This window comes from Orycteropus afer, unplaced genomic scaffold (assembly GCF_000298275.1).
Source record: "Orycteropus afer afer isolate SDZICR_OR568_19922 unplaced genomic scaffold, OryAfe1.0 scaffold00145, whole genome shotgun sequence".
Taxonomy (NCBI): domain Eukaryota; kingdom Metazoa; phylum Chordata; class Mammalia; order Tubulidentata; family Orycteropodidae; genus Orycteropus; species Orycteropus afer.
In genome coordinates, this window is record NW_006921732.1 from 3916357 (window position 1) to 3933362 (window position 17006).

The following is a 17006-nucleotide window of genomic DNA, read 5'->3' on the forward strand; positions in this document are numbered from 1 at the left end:
AAAGTGTTCAGTGCAGATCAGTGAGTAAGCACCAGCCCGCCCGTGTTTACCTTGCTCCCGGAGACCCGGTCCCTCTCGGGAGGGTAACAGGGGAGCCGTCTAAACACTAATCATTAGAGAGATGCAAATCAAAACAACAGTAAGATGGTATCTCACCCCAGCAATAATATCAAAGTTCAACAAGACAGAAAATAACAAATGTTGCGGAGAGATTGGAACTCTTCTGCACTGCTGGTGGGATTGTAAAATGGTACAACCATTGTGGCAAATGGTATGGCATTTCCTTAAGAAACTGAAAATAGAAATACCATTTGACCCAGCAATTCCATTACTAGGAATATATCCTAAAGAGGTGAGAGGCAGGGCATGAGCAGACATATGCACACCTATGATCGTCGCAGCACATTTCACTGTAGCAAAGAGATGGAAACAACCTAAATGCCTGTCAACAGATGAATGGATAACCAAATTTTGGTACATTACACCATGGAACAGTATGCTACATTAAAGAACAATGAAGGATACGCAAATTCTCTCACAAGATGGATGAGTCTGAAGGACATTATGCTGAGTGAAATAAGTCAATCACAGAACAAATATTGTATGAGCCCATTACTGTAAAAAGACAAAGAAGGGTTTGCTTAAGAAAAGGAACTCACTTTATAGGTTACCTGAGTGGGGACGGAAGGGGAAGGATTAATTTCAGGCTAATTGGGGTCCATACACTGACGTAGGTAAGGGAAGAGATGGTGTAGAAGGAGTCTGTGACCACCATGATAACACTAGGAAAAGGAAGGACAACAAATTGTGTACATAAGATATAGATGACAGACGCTAATACCAACCAGTATATCCACAATACAATTAACACCAAACACCAGGCTACAGATAAACACATAAACATCTGAGAAGATCAGATGGAGTCAGTGAACAGGATTATACTCTAGACCAAGGATAGATTCAGCTGAGGCTCATCTTGCACAGATACCAGTGATACAAAATACCCTCAATCCTTACAGAAACAACAGAAGACAGACAGAGTAATCCTTCACACACAACCAGACACTGTGGGAAAGAGATTCAGTGGATCTACTGACTCGGGACCATAGTACTAGAGGACACCAGACTCAATCGGCACAACAAAATACATAAAAATCTTGTTCCTCGTCCTACATTGGTGAGTAGTGATCAGGGGTCGTAGAAGCTGTCAAGCAACCATCTAAGATGCAGCTAATAGTCTCCTGTCGTCAGAAGCAAAGAAGAATGCAAAAAACCAAGGGCATTTGGAAGCAATCAGCCCTGGAACATGATGAACCACGAGACGAGAAGAACTAGATGGTGCTCGGCTACTAATGCCAGCCACTCAGGGAAGGATCAAAACCGGAGATCCTGGATAGAGTTGGCGGCAAAATGTGGAACAAAATCGAAAACACAGTAATGACCAGAATTACTGGTCAGATGGAGTCTCATGAGACCCCTAGTACTATGGCCCTGGGATACATTTTGGGCCTGGAGTAAAACTCACTCCCAGGGGCTGGCTTTCAGCCCAATAGTAAACAAGATGTACACACAGACCACTCAACCCAGGGTGACGCACCCACATACTCTGTGGAAATACATCCCTTCGAGCAGTCAACCACGGGACACCAGAGGGGCAGTATTCACACGGAGGAAATGCAGGACACACAGGAGTGCACAACTATAAGAGGCATGGGGGGTGTTACTGGGAGGAGACTGGGTTAGGGTTGGGAATGGTAAATGGGAAGTGAAACTAAATGTACACATTTAATGTTGAATGTAAAACAAATTCTGCTCTGTAAACTTGCATCTAAAGCACAATTTTTTAAAAAAAAGTGAAAAAGAAATTTAAAATAAAAAGAGAGAGAGAGAGAGAGATTCTCTAAGACTGAGATTCAAGAGAGTGACCAAAAGGTCAACAGAGTAAGAAAGAGGAGATCTCAAAGCAGAAAGACAAAAGAACTCATCTTCTAGAAGAACATGTAGCACACTAAATCATTATATTCCCCTTTGAGATGCACGTTTGTGAATATTTAGTGTGCCTCTATTTTGGATAAGACATAGTTGCTTTTATAAGAAGGCAAATAAAGAATCCCAAAGATTTAAATCCTCTGAGAGCTCTTAGCGCTTGTAGTTGGAAGACTGCCTCCTCCCAAGTCCTCAGGAGATCACAGATATTTCTTTGTAAAATGAAACCAAAGAGGCTAAGACTTGGGAATATCAGCTATAACAGAAATCAAGGTTGAGGCTCCATGCTGAAAACAGGGAGAGTAAGGGAAATCTCACATACTGATAGTAGAGACCTTCCTCCTGGACCTTCCCTACTCTTCTTTCAGAAGGTAGCTGTCTGGAATTACAGACGTTATATGAATCTTCTCTGGAGTCCAAAGAAAAGACCTACATGTATTTGGAAGTTTACTAGTGAAGTATCTGTTTTCTCACCCAGTCTTCGTGCAGTAGAAGCCTCTCAATTGAGAAATCATGTCACACGTGCAAAGCTTCAATTGGCTTTTAGTACTTCATTTGTTAACTGTACAGACTTTTGGCTGTGGCCTCCAATGTGAAAGACAGAGTTCAAAAAATTTAAATATAAAAAAGATACTTGGAAGAAATATATAATATTGGAAACAGAACAAAAAACAAAACTGTAAGTAATCGTTTCAGAGAAGTAACAAGAAATTACATTCATGAGACAAGATCAAGATGCCATGAAGAGAATCAGAAAAAAAATACTCCAGAAATTAAAAATAAGATTTTATTTTGTGTGTAATGTTTTATTTTTTAAAACAATGTCAAGTTTACGAAAATTTGCAAGTATAGTACAAAGAACTTTCTATCTGTGAGCCATTTAAAAGTACATTGCTGGCGTAAAACACCATCATCTTTGAGTGACTTACTGTGTGTTTTCTGCAAGAAAGAATATTCTACATAACCATATATAGCCATCAAAATCATGAAATTAATGTTGATATATTACTACCATTTAATTTTCAGACCATATTCAAGTTTTGCCAGTTGTCCAGATAATGCTGTTTATATCAAAAGGATCTGGTTTAGAGTGTGTAGATTTCCTGTTTCTTTAGTCTCTTTCAGTCTGCAACAGTCTGCAGTCTTTCTTTCTCTAACTTTCTTGACCTTTTAAAGATCACTAACTAATTGTTTTATACAAAAACAAAAAATCCCAAACCCTTTGCTGTCAAGTCAAATTCCAACCTATGACAACTCTGACAACTGTATAGGACATACTAGAACTCCATAGGGTTTTCAAGGCTGTAAATCATTATGGAAGCAGACTGTCACATCTTCCTCCCATGGAGTGGCTGATGGGTTTGAACCACTGGCCTTTTGATTAGTAGCTGAGCACTTAGCCACTTGCACCACCAGGACTCCTGTATTATTTTGTTAATGTCCCTCAATTTAGGCTTGTCTGATGTTTCTTCCACTAGATTCAGATGAGGCGTTTTTGGTGGGAATATCACAGAAGTGGTGCATCATTGTAGTCCATCAGGGAGTGTAGGATTTCAGTTTGTTCCATTAATGGTGATGTTCAATTTGATCACTTGAGTAAGGTGGTGTCTGCCAGGCTTTTCCTCTGCAGTTACTCCTTTTTTCAATGTAATTAATACTTTTTTTAGTAAAGAAGTGCTTTGACACTCTGTAAATATCTATTCATTCCTATTGTGAGGACTTACGGTTTTCTTTTTTTATTCGGTGAATTATATTCTGTTGCTCTCTCTGAGTAGTCACTAGGTATCTGTTGCTCTCTCTGAGTAGTCACTAGGTACAGTTTTTTCCCCGGCTCCTGGCTTTATGCACATAATCCAGTCTGGGTCTTTCCTGTGTAGAGACTTGTACAAGTTTGCAGCCCATGATTGCTATCTTACCTGCTAGTTTTCAAACACCAGGCCTGATGGTTGCTGTCTAGTTTGTTTACCTCTGTGACTGCCACTGCCACTCTTTAGTTCCCACTCATTGCTGTTTCTTGGTTTATGGCATCTGTATATTTCCCTTTCTTCCTTTTTGAAATTGACTGTTTCAACTCTTTAAATACATTTTTTTAATCTGGAATTTCTATTTATTTCCATCAGCTCAGTACAACTTTTTTTTTTTTTCTTTTGAAAAATGTCAAGCATACAGAAAACTTGAAAGAATAGTACAAGGAAGACCCATATATCCTTCACCTAGATTCTTCTGCTTTTACCATTTTGCCTCTTTTGCACACCTGTGCCTGCCCTTCTTTTCTTTCTCCTTTATTTGGCCCTTAGTCTCTCTCTACACACATACATAAACACACAGACACACTCATTCACACACTTTTTTTTTTTCCTGTATCATTTGACAGTAAATTGCAGATACCATAATAATTATTCCCTAAGTATTTCATCAGGCATCTCCTACAAAGGACATTCTTTTACAAAATAAAAATATCATTATTACATTGAAAAAAATGAATATTAATTCAGTTTATCATTTGGTGTATAGTCCATATCCAAATTTTCCTTGTGTTTGAATTTTCCTGTCATTTCCCATTTGGAAAAAAAAAAAATTGTACTAATATAAATGTAACTTTATTCCAAAACAAACTATTCCTCTCCCAACATCTGAAATTTATCTTTTGAAGCATGTCTTATTGAAATGATTACCAAGTTTGTGTTCTCCATTTAGTTAAATAAATTTTGATGATTGTCAGTTTATTATAGGTCTCTTGACTTTATTCAGTTAAAGATCTTAAAGGATATCTAATGGGATTACAGGTTTTATTGCTTACCATATTATGGATAGATTTATGAGAGATTTTATCCTTGTATACTTAAGAATTACAAATAATATTTTAATAATTGACAGTTTAATATAAATTTATCTACTTAGGTTTAAACAAGTCTCTTGAGTGGTGTTTCCTCACCGATGGAGAATTACTTCCAAGCAGAAGCTTACAACCTGGACAGGGTGTTAGATGAATTTGAACAAAACGAAGGTGAGAATTTATACTGGTGAATATATTTGCATGTTTCATTGCTGTTCATAGGTTTTTAGTGGCCACTTTTTTCACAAGTGGATGGCCACATCCTTTTTCTCAGTTTGTCTTAGTCTGGAAGCTCTGATAAAACCTATCTGCATGAGTGACACTGCTGATGTTTGAAATACTGGTGGTATAGCTTCCAGCCTCCCAGCAGTGTGCAAGCCACCACGGTACAACAAATTGACAGATAAGTGGTGGACACCAGAGACTACATGACAGAATTTTGTAAGACCAATGACTTACTAATTGCAAATAACTTTTTTCAGTAACATAAATGAAGATTGTACATGTGGACCTTGCCAGGTGGCATACACAGGAATCAAATCAACTGCATCTGTGGAATGAGGTGATGGAGTAGCTCAATATCATCAGTCAGAAGAAAGCTAGGAGCTGACTATGGAATAGACCATTAGTTGCTCCTGTGCAAGTTCAAGTTGAAGTTGGGGAAAATTAAAACAAGTCCACTAGAGTCAAAACACAACCTTGCTTATATTAATTTGATTCACTGACCACTAATGAACAAAGACCAGACAAGTTGTGGGATGATATTAAGAACATTATACATGAAGATTGTAAATGGTCATTGAAAACACAAGAATGAACGAAAAGACCAAAATAAATGTCAGAAGTGTCTCAGAAACTTGCATGACTGGATAGTAGCTAAAGAAAAAGGAAGAAATGATGAAATAAAAGGGGTGAACAGAAAATTATAAAGGGCTGCTTCAGAAAACAGAGTAAAGATTATAATGAAATGTACAAAGCCTTGGAATTAGAAAACCAGAAGAGAAGAACATATTTGGCAATTCTTAAAGAACTGAAGAAAAAAGACAAGCCTCGAGTTACAGTACTGAAGGATTCTGTTGGCAAAATAATGAACATCGCAGGAAGCATCAAAAGAAGATGGAAGAAATACACTGAGTCACTATACCAAAAAGAATTGGTTAACATTCAGCCATTTCAGGAGGTAGCATATGCTGAAGAACCAGTGGTCTTGAAGAAAGAAGTCTTAAGCTGCACTGAAGGCATTGGTGAAAAATGAGACTTCAGGAATTGATCGACTACCCACTGAGATGTCTCAACAAACAGATGCAGTACTGGAGGTATACACTTGTTTATGCCAAGAAATTTGGAAGAGAATAGGGAATGAAACTAAATGTATGTATGACATTGAACGTAAAATAAGCTCTTAAAATAAAAAGGAAAAAAAAAAGAAAAAAAATTTTTGAAGACTGCTACCTGGCCAACTGACTGGAAGAGATCAATATTTGTGCCTATTCTGAAGAAAGATTATCCAGCAGAATGTGGAAATTACTGAACTATGTCATTAATATCACATGCAAGTAAAATTTTGCTGACGGTAATTCAAAAACAGTTGGAGCATTACATAGACAGAGAGCTGCCAGAAGTTCAAGCTGGATTCAGAAGAGGGCATGGAATGAGGGATATTATTGCTCATGCCAGATGGAATTTGGCTGAAAGCAAAGAATATCAGAAAGATGTTTACCTGTGTTTTATTGACTATGTAAAGGCATTGATTGTGTATATCATAACAAATTATGGAAACATTGTGTAGAATGGAAATTCCAGAACATTTTATTGTGCTCATGAGGAATCTATGCATAGACCAACAGGCTGTTGTTGGAACAGAATGAGGGGATAGTGCATGGTTTTAAATTAGGAAAAGTATGTGTTGATCTATGCTGAGCAAATAATCTGAAAACTACACTGTATGAAGAAGAATGCAGCATCAATATTGCAGGAAGACTCATTAACCACCTTTGGTATGTAACTGACACAAACTTGCTTGTTGAAAGTGAAGATGACTTGAAGCACTTAACGATGAAGATCAAAGACTACAGCCTTCGATATTACACCTCGACATAAAGAGAAACAAATCTCATAAATTGACCAGTAAGCAACATCATGATAAATGGAGAAAAGATTGAAGTTGTCAGGTGTGGTAGTTAAGGATGTGTGTCAATTTGGCAGAGCCTGGTTTTGAGTGGTTGGGCACCTGGATGTAATTATTCCCCATGATGAGAATGGTAATCAACTCCATGGTAGAATCTACTGTGAGCAGTTGAGTAGCTGCCTTAGGGATGTGGTCTGCTTCCAGTATATGATGCCTTTGAATTGTGATGTTGGTGAAAATACTATGGATTGCCAGAAGAATGAACAGATCTGTTTTAGAAGAAATACATCCAAATGCTCCTTAGAAGCAAGAATAGTCAGACTTCATCTCACGTACTTTGGTCATGTTCTCAGCAGGGATCAGTCCCTGGAGAAGGATATCATGGTTGCTAAAGTGGCGGGTCAGCGAAAAAGGGGAAGACCTTTGATGAGATGGATTGACACACTGGCTGCAATGATGGGCTCAAGCACAGCAAGGATTATGAGGATGGCACAGAACCAGGCAGTGTTTCGTTCTGTTGTACATAGAATCACTATGAGTTGGAGCCAACTGGATGGCACCTACCAACAGTACCTACCAACAGTAGTTGTGTAGGGTAGGTATCAAGTGTTCAAACTTTAGCATCACATTGCCTGAATTCTCATCCTGCCATTTACTAGCAAGGTAGCTTTGGGGAAGTTGTTAACTTCTCTGTTCCTTTATTCTCCTCTGTAAAATGAAGATAGTAAGATCTACCTTATGGGCTTGTTTTAAAGATTAAATTGTTTAATCCATGTAAATGGTTTAGCATAGTATCAGACACATAGTGCTACAAAAGTTAGTTCTTCCTCTGAATGTTATTGTTAAGTCATTGGACTTGATTTTAATATCCCCACATTATGGTCAAGGAAAAGATTTAGAATGTATGCTTGCATTTACTAAAAGAAGAACAACATCTTGTGTCATGTTGATTATCCAATAAATATACATTTTAAACATAATATTTAAAGATTTCTATGTTTAAGTATCTGCCAGAATAGTTAATTGAAGTGCATATCCTCACGGCTTATCTAAAAATGTCTGCTTAAGATTGACTTCATTTAAGAGGAAAGCTTATTCCAAAAATCCTCATGTCAGTATTACTTGAATGGATTAGCTGTATTTAAATCTCTGTCTTTCATCTTCCTCCATTTTCCCTGTGTTCTCTATTTCTAACAACGAATGACATAAAACATATTTTCATAGTAATATATTTCTTGCTAAAGTATATTGAGTTCAGAGATATCTCCAAACAGCTATGATATCCAGTAATTCAGATTGTTCTTTAATAGCAGTTAAAAAGAAAGATTAGTTTTGATTTTGCCACTATGGGTTTATGATAGAGCAAGCTTTAACCAGAAGGTGGGGTCATGGGCATAAGGAGAGAGAAGGGGAGAGGAAGGATCCCTGGATGGCCTGCTTTACTCATATTTTATCTTTGATGACTCAAAGCTAACTCTTAGGATCATTCCTGATTATGAAATCTAGTTATTTGGGATTTTATTGGATTTAGCTGGGCTTTGTTCATCCCAAGCTGGAAGATACATTATCCTCTAAATTACAACCATTTACTCAAGTGTTTTCTTAACCTTTTCTTTGGTTTGGCCTTATATGTGTCACAATTATTTAAGTCATCAGGTGTCTGGACAAGTGCTAAACTTAATCATATGAAAACTAAGCTTTTAGAATATCATTGACTCTAATTAATAGAACTATTAGTTCACTACATTAGTCTCTTTGTGACTTCAGTAGATTCTAGTAGGGTACTTTGTATGTAGGTGATTTTCAGTATGCTTTTGTTGAATCAATAAAAATTGTCATTTTAGTTTGAAATGCTTACAGAAGATGCATTTGCTTAACAAAAGAGAAATCCTTTTGAAGAGCAAGGATTTCAGAAACTAGCTTCTTGGTAGTAAGTACATGAGCATTTGTTTGAATTATTTTTTTTCATCTCAGTATAGTTGTATTAAAACTACAACATCTAGTTTAATACTTTTGTAAGTACACATTTAAGTGCTTTCTCATTTTGTGTTAACTTTATTTCCTTCTTTAAATTAAAATATACCACAGACTGTAATAATAGTAGGTAATTAATATTATGCCTAGTTAGTAGTTGGTTGAATAAAAAAATTAATAAATAATCATTCCTGTTTTAATATTGAATTGAATATTTTTATTGTAAGAAGCAGTAACTCCTTTTTATTTCCAGGAACCAGCTAAGGAACATGATTTCCTTTCTTACTGGGAGCACATATTACTAAACCCAAATCTTCACTAGCCTAAATTGGGTGAACTCAGGATTTAATACTCAGGATACTAAACCCATTTGCAACAAAATGTGATATTTTTAGAGCCTTTACTTATCTAGACTTTTAGTTCTTTTCACTCCTTTCTTATGCTAATTCTTCTCTCAACTGAAACTGATTTTCTTACTGCTATTTCAGATTGCTATATTTGAGGCTGTGCTTTTCCTTGTAGCCCCTACTTTTGAATTCCCTCTTTCTAAATTTACATAAAACTATCTTTGGAACCTAGCTCATCAGATCCTCCTGCCTCTATGAATTTGAGCTTGCTGCCTCAATCTGGAAAATATTTCTTCTCTAAGTTTATTTTCTACTTCTGTGTAATAGTTTTCAAATACTTAAGCTATTCTGTACTGCTAATTAGACATTCATGTGTATTTTATCTATATCTTATTCTCCCAACTAGATTATGTACTTCTTAGAGGCCAGAGCTATCATTTAATTACCATATTGCTTAAGCCCAATGCTTTTACTGTGGTAGATACCCAATTATGACATATTTCTTGTATACTTACAGTAGTTTATATGTATTTATGTAGACCATGTACTATGCAAAGTAAGCACTTATATTTATGGGGGAAAAGGTTTCTGCCTGGAGATTAAGGCTCTCGTGGTTTAGTGGTTGAGTCATTTGGCTGCTAACCAAAAGGTCAGTGATTTGAACCCACCGCTGCTCTGTGTTAAGAAAGATGGGTCAGTCTGCTTTCCTAAAGATTTACAGCCTTGGAAACTCAGTGGGGGTCGCTATGAGTCAGAATCAACTCATTGGTAGTGAGTTTGGTTTTAGGTTGGCCTACAGATTAAGTGTATGAAACAGGTAAACAAACCATGGCATTCTATATAGTTAAATGCTTTAATGGGGATATAAACAAGTTGCCATGGTAGCATTGAAAATTAGTTTTACTACTGATGACACAACATACTTACATAAGTTCAGGACCATGATTATCAGTTAGTGTAAGAAAAAAAGCAAGAAAGACAATAAGTACAGTATTTCTTATTTCTCTGATTTATTTAAACATACACAATAGTACTGTAACTTGGGAGAATAACAGCTGTCATAATCGTGGTCTGTTAAAAAGTAAATATTTTATATGAAATTTTTATGCTTATCGATGAATATAAGTAGCATGATTTAAGAAGGTAAATGAATACTTTTTTTTTAAGATGTCCTCAGATAATAGTGTAAATATGAACCTAATTAATACATTGTGATAAGGTTATGAATGGAATTTCATATATTATAGCACACTTTTTTGTATTTGTTATGGACAAAATTTCAAATATATACAAAGTAAGCACAATAGTCTAATAAACTCCAGTGTGCCCATCACTCACCTTCAACAGTGATTGACACTCTGCTGTTTTTATTTCACTTATACTTCTTTTTGCTCTTCAATCTCTGCTTCACTGTTATTTATTAATTTTACAATTCTTTAAGGTAAAATTTACATGCATTAAATTGTATAGATATTAACTGTAATTTTCACAAATGACTATATCCATGTAACCCACACCCCAATCATGATACCAATTATGAAACATTTTGTCTCCATAAAAAAATTCCTTCATTTTCCTTCCTACTTGATTACTACCTCCTCATCTCTGTTCCAATTGTTTTTTTTCTAGCTTAGATTAGTCCCTGCCCAGCCTTGGACCTGGGCAATCTGAGGGTGTCTTCTCCGTAACTAGGTTCAGGGCAATCTGGGAAGCTAATTTAATTATGTTTCTAAATTAAGGTAGAATTCTTTTGTTTGAAGTGTTTTATTATGTTACCATTTGATCTTGTTTAATTTAGAGTTATATAACTTCAAGGAAGAGTCTTAAAGATATTTTCTTACTTTTAGCCATATTTGCATAAATTCAAGACCATTTTCTAGGCAGAAATTAAAAGCCTTCATATCCTAGGAATATTTTATTTGTATAGTTAGAAATACAGTTTATTAACTTAGTCCTAATAGCTTTTCCAGTGTTACCAAGAAACTTAATGTAATTATTTATTTTTGCAGATGAAACAGTTTCTCCTGCTTTATTGGATACAAAGTGGAATAAGATTCTAGATCCCCCTTCTCACCGACTGTCATTTAACTCTGCATTGGCCAGTGTGAATGAATCTGCAGTTGGTAATGAGTCACAGCCACAACTAAAAGTCTTCTCCCTGGCTCATTCAGCTCCTCTGACCACAGAGGGAGAGGACCATTGTGCTAATGGACAAGACAATAGTCTAAATCAAGAGATTGCCACAATGTGGATTGATGAAAATGCTGTTGCAGAAGATAAATTAATTAAGAAAAACTGTAATCGAGACGATCAGTGCAGTGCTATTGAAGGGGGAGAGAAGAAATGTGGAAATCTAACTTGTCTGCCAGATGAGAAGAACGTTCTTGTTGTAGCCGTCATGCATAATTGTGATAAAAGGACATTACAAAGTGATTTGCAGGATTGTAACAATTATAATAATCAATCCCTCATGGATGCTTTTAGCTGTTCACTGGATAATGAAAGCAGACAAACTGATCAATTTAGTTTTAGTATAAATGGGTCCACTGAAAAAGATACAAACTCAGAGAATCAAATGGATCCATTGACTAGACCAAATGCAGAGGGAAATTCTGTTAATCATCTATGTACTACTTCATCTGATAGTCTAGCCAGTGTCTGTTCCCCTTCACAGTTAAAGAATGATGAAAATATAGCTAGAGACCCCTCTGTGTCTACTATTACAAGTTTAACAATTGATTCAGTGATCTCAACCCAAGCAACAGACAGAAGTCCCGCTGTTAAAAAGCAAGAGAATTATATACAAGATGAGGTTCTCACTGGCAAAACCAGCTCTACTTGGACAGATCTAAGCAGTCCAAACTCCTTTTCCTACTCGAGTGAGGGGATTTTGATGAAAAAAGAAGGAACAGAGGAGAGAACAGAAGAATCCTTCCAGTCTGGTTTACCTTTGCTTCTCAATCCAGACATGTCTAATGGGTCTGGAAGGAAGGATAACTGTGAACAGTTTTCAGATTGCCTTGTGCCCAGTGAGATGAGGGCTGATAAAAATGATGATTGTGAACATGAAGAAGTCTTTGGCGCTACAGAATTTCTTAATATGACAGAGCATTTCTCTGAATCTCAGGAGATGACTAATTGGAAGTTGTCTAAAATAAATGAGATGAGTAACAGCCAAGTCAATGAAGAATATGAAAAGTTTCTGCCAGTGAGTCAACCTGAGGATGCTTGTGATAATGGAGGAGAGTGTGATGGAATAGCAGAAGCAGGTCTAGATTTAAAAGGAACTCACATGAATGAAGGTGAAGGATGTGATTTCTCCACTGTTATGGATGCACCAGCAGCAAATTCTCTATCTAATGGTTGTGATTCCTGTGGAATGCAGAGCCCCGTTGTTGCTTTTGTTCCAAAGACTTTACCCTCCAAAGAAGATTCAGTAACAGAAGAAAAAGAAATAGAAGAGAGCAAGTCAGAATGCTACTCAAATATTTATGAACAGAGAGGAAACGAGGCCACAGAAGGGAGTGGACTACTTTTAAACAGCACTGGTGACCTAATAAAGAAAAATTATTTACATAATTTCTGTAGTCAAGTTCCGTCAGTGCTTGGGCAGTCATCCCCCAAGACAGTAGCAAACCTGCAGTCTGTAAGTGTTCCTTTTGGTGGTGCAAGACCCAAGCAGCCGTCTAATCTTAAACTTCACATTCCAAAGCCATTATCAGACCATTTACAAAATGACCTTCCTGCAAACAATGGAAATAATATTAAAAACAAAAATGATATTCTTGGGAAAGCAAAATTAGGGGAAAACTCAGCAACCAATGTATGCAATGCCTCTTTGGGAAACATCTCTATTCCTGATACCAGTGGGGAACATTTAGAAAGTTATGAGGCTGGGATCTCCAGTAGACCATGCCTTGCATTAGCTCCAGATAGTCCAGATAATGATCTCAGAGCTGGCCAGTTTGGAATCTCTGCCAGAAAGCCATTTACCACTCTGGGTGAAGTGGCTCCAGTTTGGGTACCGGATTCTCAGGCTCCAAATTGCATGAAATGTGAAGCCAGGTTTACATTCACCAAAAGGAGGCATCATTGCAGAGCATGTGGGAAGGTAAGTTGTGTGTATCAGCTCAGAAACCTGGCATGCCCTTTTTTAACAGCTTGATTAGAAAGTAATAAAGGCAATATAAGGTTAAGATACTTCTGGTTGAGATGGTATTTTAAGTAGTTTTTGAAAACCCTATGGAGCACAGTTCTACACTAATATTCCTGGGGTTACCATGAGTTGGAATCAACTTGATGGCAGCTGGTTATTTAGTGTAGTTAATTTCTAAATAAACAAATGAACTTGCTCATTCTTAGAGTTTATGTAACTTTTTGTTGTTGTACCAAGACTTAAGCTGAATCTCTTTTCATGATGAGATGAGAATTGAGGAAGTGCTAACTTTGTGGTTTCTATATTGTTAAATATGTGGTTAATGGAATCATTTGAAATAAGGAAGTTGTTCTTCCTTTGGTGTACAGGAAATATTTGTGATTGACTTCATATTTTTTAATTCTTGAGAAATTTAATATTATACTTAGAATCTATCCCAGTTTTTTCTGTAGAATTTTTTCCGTTGTACTAGAAATTCAGAAACCTGTTACACACACACACACACACACATATTGTCTTTACTTCCACATAACTTTGACGTAAAATGAGTTGCGACAAGGTTGTAAGAATAATCAATGTTCTTTAGCTCTCCCCAAATTCTATTAGTAGCACATAAGTTTACTAGTGAATTTTTTTGACAAGAGATAAAACGAGGAAGGAATAGGATTTTGCATTTTATAGAAAGAATGTGAAGTTTGGTGTCAGGTCTGAATTTGAGTCTCAGCTTTGTTACTATTAACTACACACAGCTTCTCTAAGCTTTAATTTTCTAATCTGTAAAAACAAAATAGAAGGTTAATAATTTTCAAAGAGCTTTTGTGAGGATTAAATGAGATTGCACATGTAATAGTAAGTGCTTCGTAATTGCTGTGTTCTTCCTTCTTGCCTGGTATATTTATCTTTGTTAATTAGGGTGCTTTCAACTGTGAGGAACAGAGTGTCTGACCCTCAGTGACTTAGATAAAGATAGCGTATATTTTACCTAGCATGAAACTTGAAGATAGAGACTCACTGAAGTTCTCTAGGTCATCCCTTCATGGTCTGAAGATAGTAGCACAGTTCTAACATCAAGTTCACCCTGACAGCTTCCCAAGCACGAAGAAACCAGTTAGGGGCAAAATGAGCCTAGAAAAATATCCCCAGCAGCTTATTTTTTCCATTAATTGGTCAGTTCTAGGCCATAAATCCAATCTTAGACCAGTTACTGGCAAAGGGGAACAGAATTGCCAGGATTGGCCAGGATCCCCTGGGGCTGAACACAGTATTGCCTGAACAAAAGTGAGATTCTGTTAACCAAGGAAAGAAGGAGACTGGCTTTTGATGGACAATCAGCAGTATTTACTGCTAGGTCTGATGAATGTAAGAGTCAAAAAATGATGGGGAGGCAGAAAGAAAAAGCTGACACTGGGCTGTTGGTTTCTGATTATTAAAGCTAGAAGAAAATAATGTATCTAATTCCTAAACATTTTGCAACCTTATTTTTGTTAAAGGAGACCTATGGTCAGCAGCCTGAATAGTCAGTTCTCTATTGAGATTAGATTCATCATATTTATGTTGATCTACATTTTGCTTACTGTGTTTAACACTTTCTGAAATTTTTGCTTTCTTAAGCAAATAATAAAAACATTTTTGCTTCAGACCAGCATATTCATATTGTAATGAGTAAATTGGTACCTTATGTGGATTTAGAAAATGATCGGAGACTGTGCATAAATTAAATTAGATGAGATTTATGCTGAATAGGTAATATATTTTTAATAAAGAATTTTGCTGTGTTAAGTGACCTGAATTTATACATTGACAATTCATAATTCCATCTTTATTTTCCTTTTATTCTCCATTTACCTCGGGGATACTGTAAGGATTAATGAGATAATGTATGTAAAACTCTATTAGCTTCTTGGAAGTAAAAGGCTTATAAATACATGTATACTTATTCTAGGTATTATATTAATCAGCTTGTATGGAATTAGAGCTAGAAAAATACCCTAAGCAATATGATTTTTTTTAACTTTTTATTGTAATTTGAGTGAAATTTTACAGAGTAGATTTGTCTCCCATTCAGCAGCTTATACACGTTTTGTATTGTGACATTCATTAAAATCCCCACCATGTAATTGGTCTCTTCTGACTTCCTCCCTGTGATTACCTTTTTCCTTCTCCTTCTTTCCTTTGCAAATGCTGCCCTTCTGATTTCCTATGGCTGGTTGTTCTAAGGAGTGCATCTCCCAGTGTAGTTTTCAGTTTGTAGGCTTGTTATTTGGCTGAGAGTTAAGTCATGGGAGTGAGTTCAATTCCAAGCCTAAAAGGTGACTAGGGGCCATAATCTCAGGAATTTCACCAGTGTCTATCTAACCAGTAATCCTAACACTTATGTTTTTGAATTTTGTTCCACATTTTTCTCCTACTCTAGCCAGAATTTCCAATTTCAACCCCTTTCCTAGTGTTTGGCATTGGTAGCCAGGCACTATTTAGTTCTTCTGGTCTCAGGGTCATGGGGACTGAGGTTTCCATGGTCTAAGCAAGAGGATTTTGTAAAATAATATTGAATGTTGAAAAATTCCATTAATTTATTAATTCCATTCCAGTAGAAATTAAGCATATTCAGGAATTCCTGTACTTAATATCTATAGCTACATTTTCTTTACTTTGACGTGTATTAAGTGTTTAATATCTGAAAGAATTTGGGTTGGGCACTGACGATTCAGAGGTATATAAATTGGGATTTATATTCTTAAGGAGTTCATAATCAAGGACACTAATTTGAATGATTAGAGAGAGGAATATCTGGATTTCCTGGAGGAGTTTTCAAAAATCCTTAAAAAAAAATTGTGAACTACTGCTCTGAGTAGACTTCCCAACATAGAGTTATTAAGCAACCCAATTATGTGTGCTTTATTTTCATTCTCATTTAATCTTCCTTATAGTCTTGTAGAAAACCAAACCCATAACCATCAAGTCAATTCTGATACATAGAGACTGTAAGGAAGAGAATAGAACTACCCCACAGAGTTTCCAAAGCTGTAAATCCTCAGGGAAGCAGACTACCTCATCTTTTTCCCATAGGGTGGCTGGTGGGTTCAAACCACTGACCTTTTGGTTAGCAGCCAAATGCTTGAACCACTCTACCACCAGACCTCCTTCAGTCTTGCAGAGTGGGTGTTAATTTTTCCTATTTGACAAGAATCTGAGGCTAAGAGAGGTCAAAGAATATGCCCAAGGTCATACTGTTTGTTAGTGCCAGCACCTGAGTTTAACACCCGCTTCTAACTTTAATGCTAGCTCTCCTCATTCATACTAGCACTATTAACAAAATACTTTAGGATTATTGAGGAATGGAAAGTTAATTATTTGCCATAAATGGCAGAGGGAGTCAGGAAAGTCATGACAGAAAAGATGACTAATACTCAGGGGACATCAAGCTCAAGTGGCATAACATACTACACAAAAACATTGTTCCACATCCTACTTCAGTGAGTAGCAACTAGGATCTTAAAAACTTGCAAGCAGCTAGCTAGATGCAACAACGGGTCTCCTCATCCAGAGCAGAAAAGAATGAAGAAAACCAAAGATGCATGG

General features: G+C 36.5%; 1 protein-coding gene across 1 annotated transcript in view; it reads left to right on the forward strand.

The window, feature by feature from the left end:
- Positions 1 to 4923: 4923 nt before the first annotated feature.
- ZFYVE9 (zinc finger FYVE-type containing 9) overlaps positions 4924 to 17006 on the forward strand; it is a 189133-nt gene continuing 177050 nt past the window's right edge. Inside the window, exons 1-2 of the mRNA XM_007945897.2 lie at positions 4924 to 4993; positions 11281 to 13382. Of these exons, the coding sequence (XP_007944088.1) occupies positions 4924 to 4993; positions 11281 to 13382 (2172 nt within the window). The remainder of the gene's footprint in view (positions 4994 to 11280; positions 13383 to 17006) is intronic.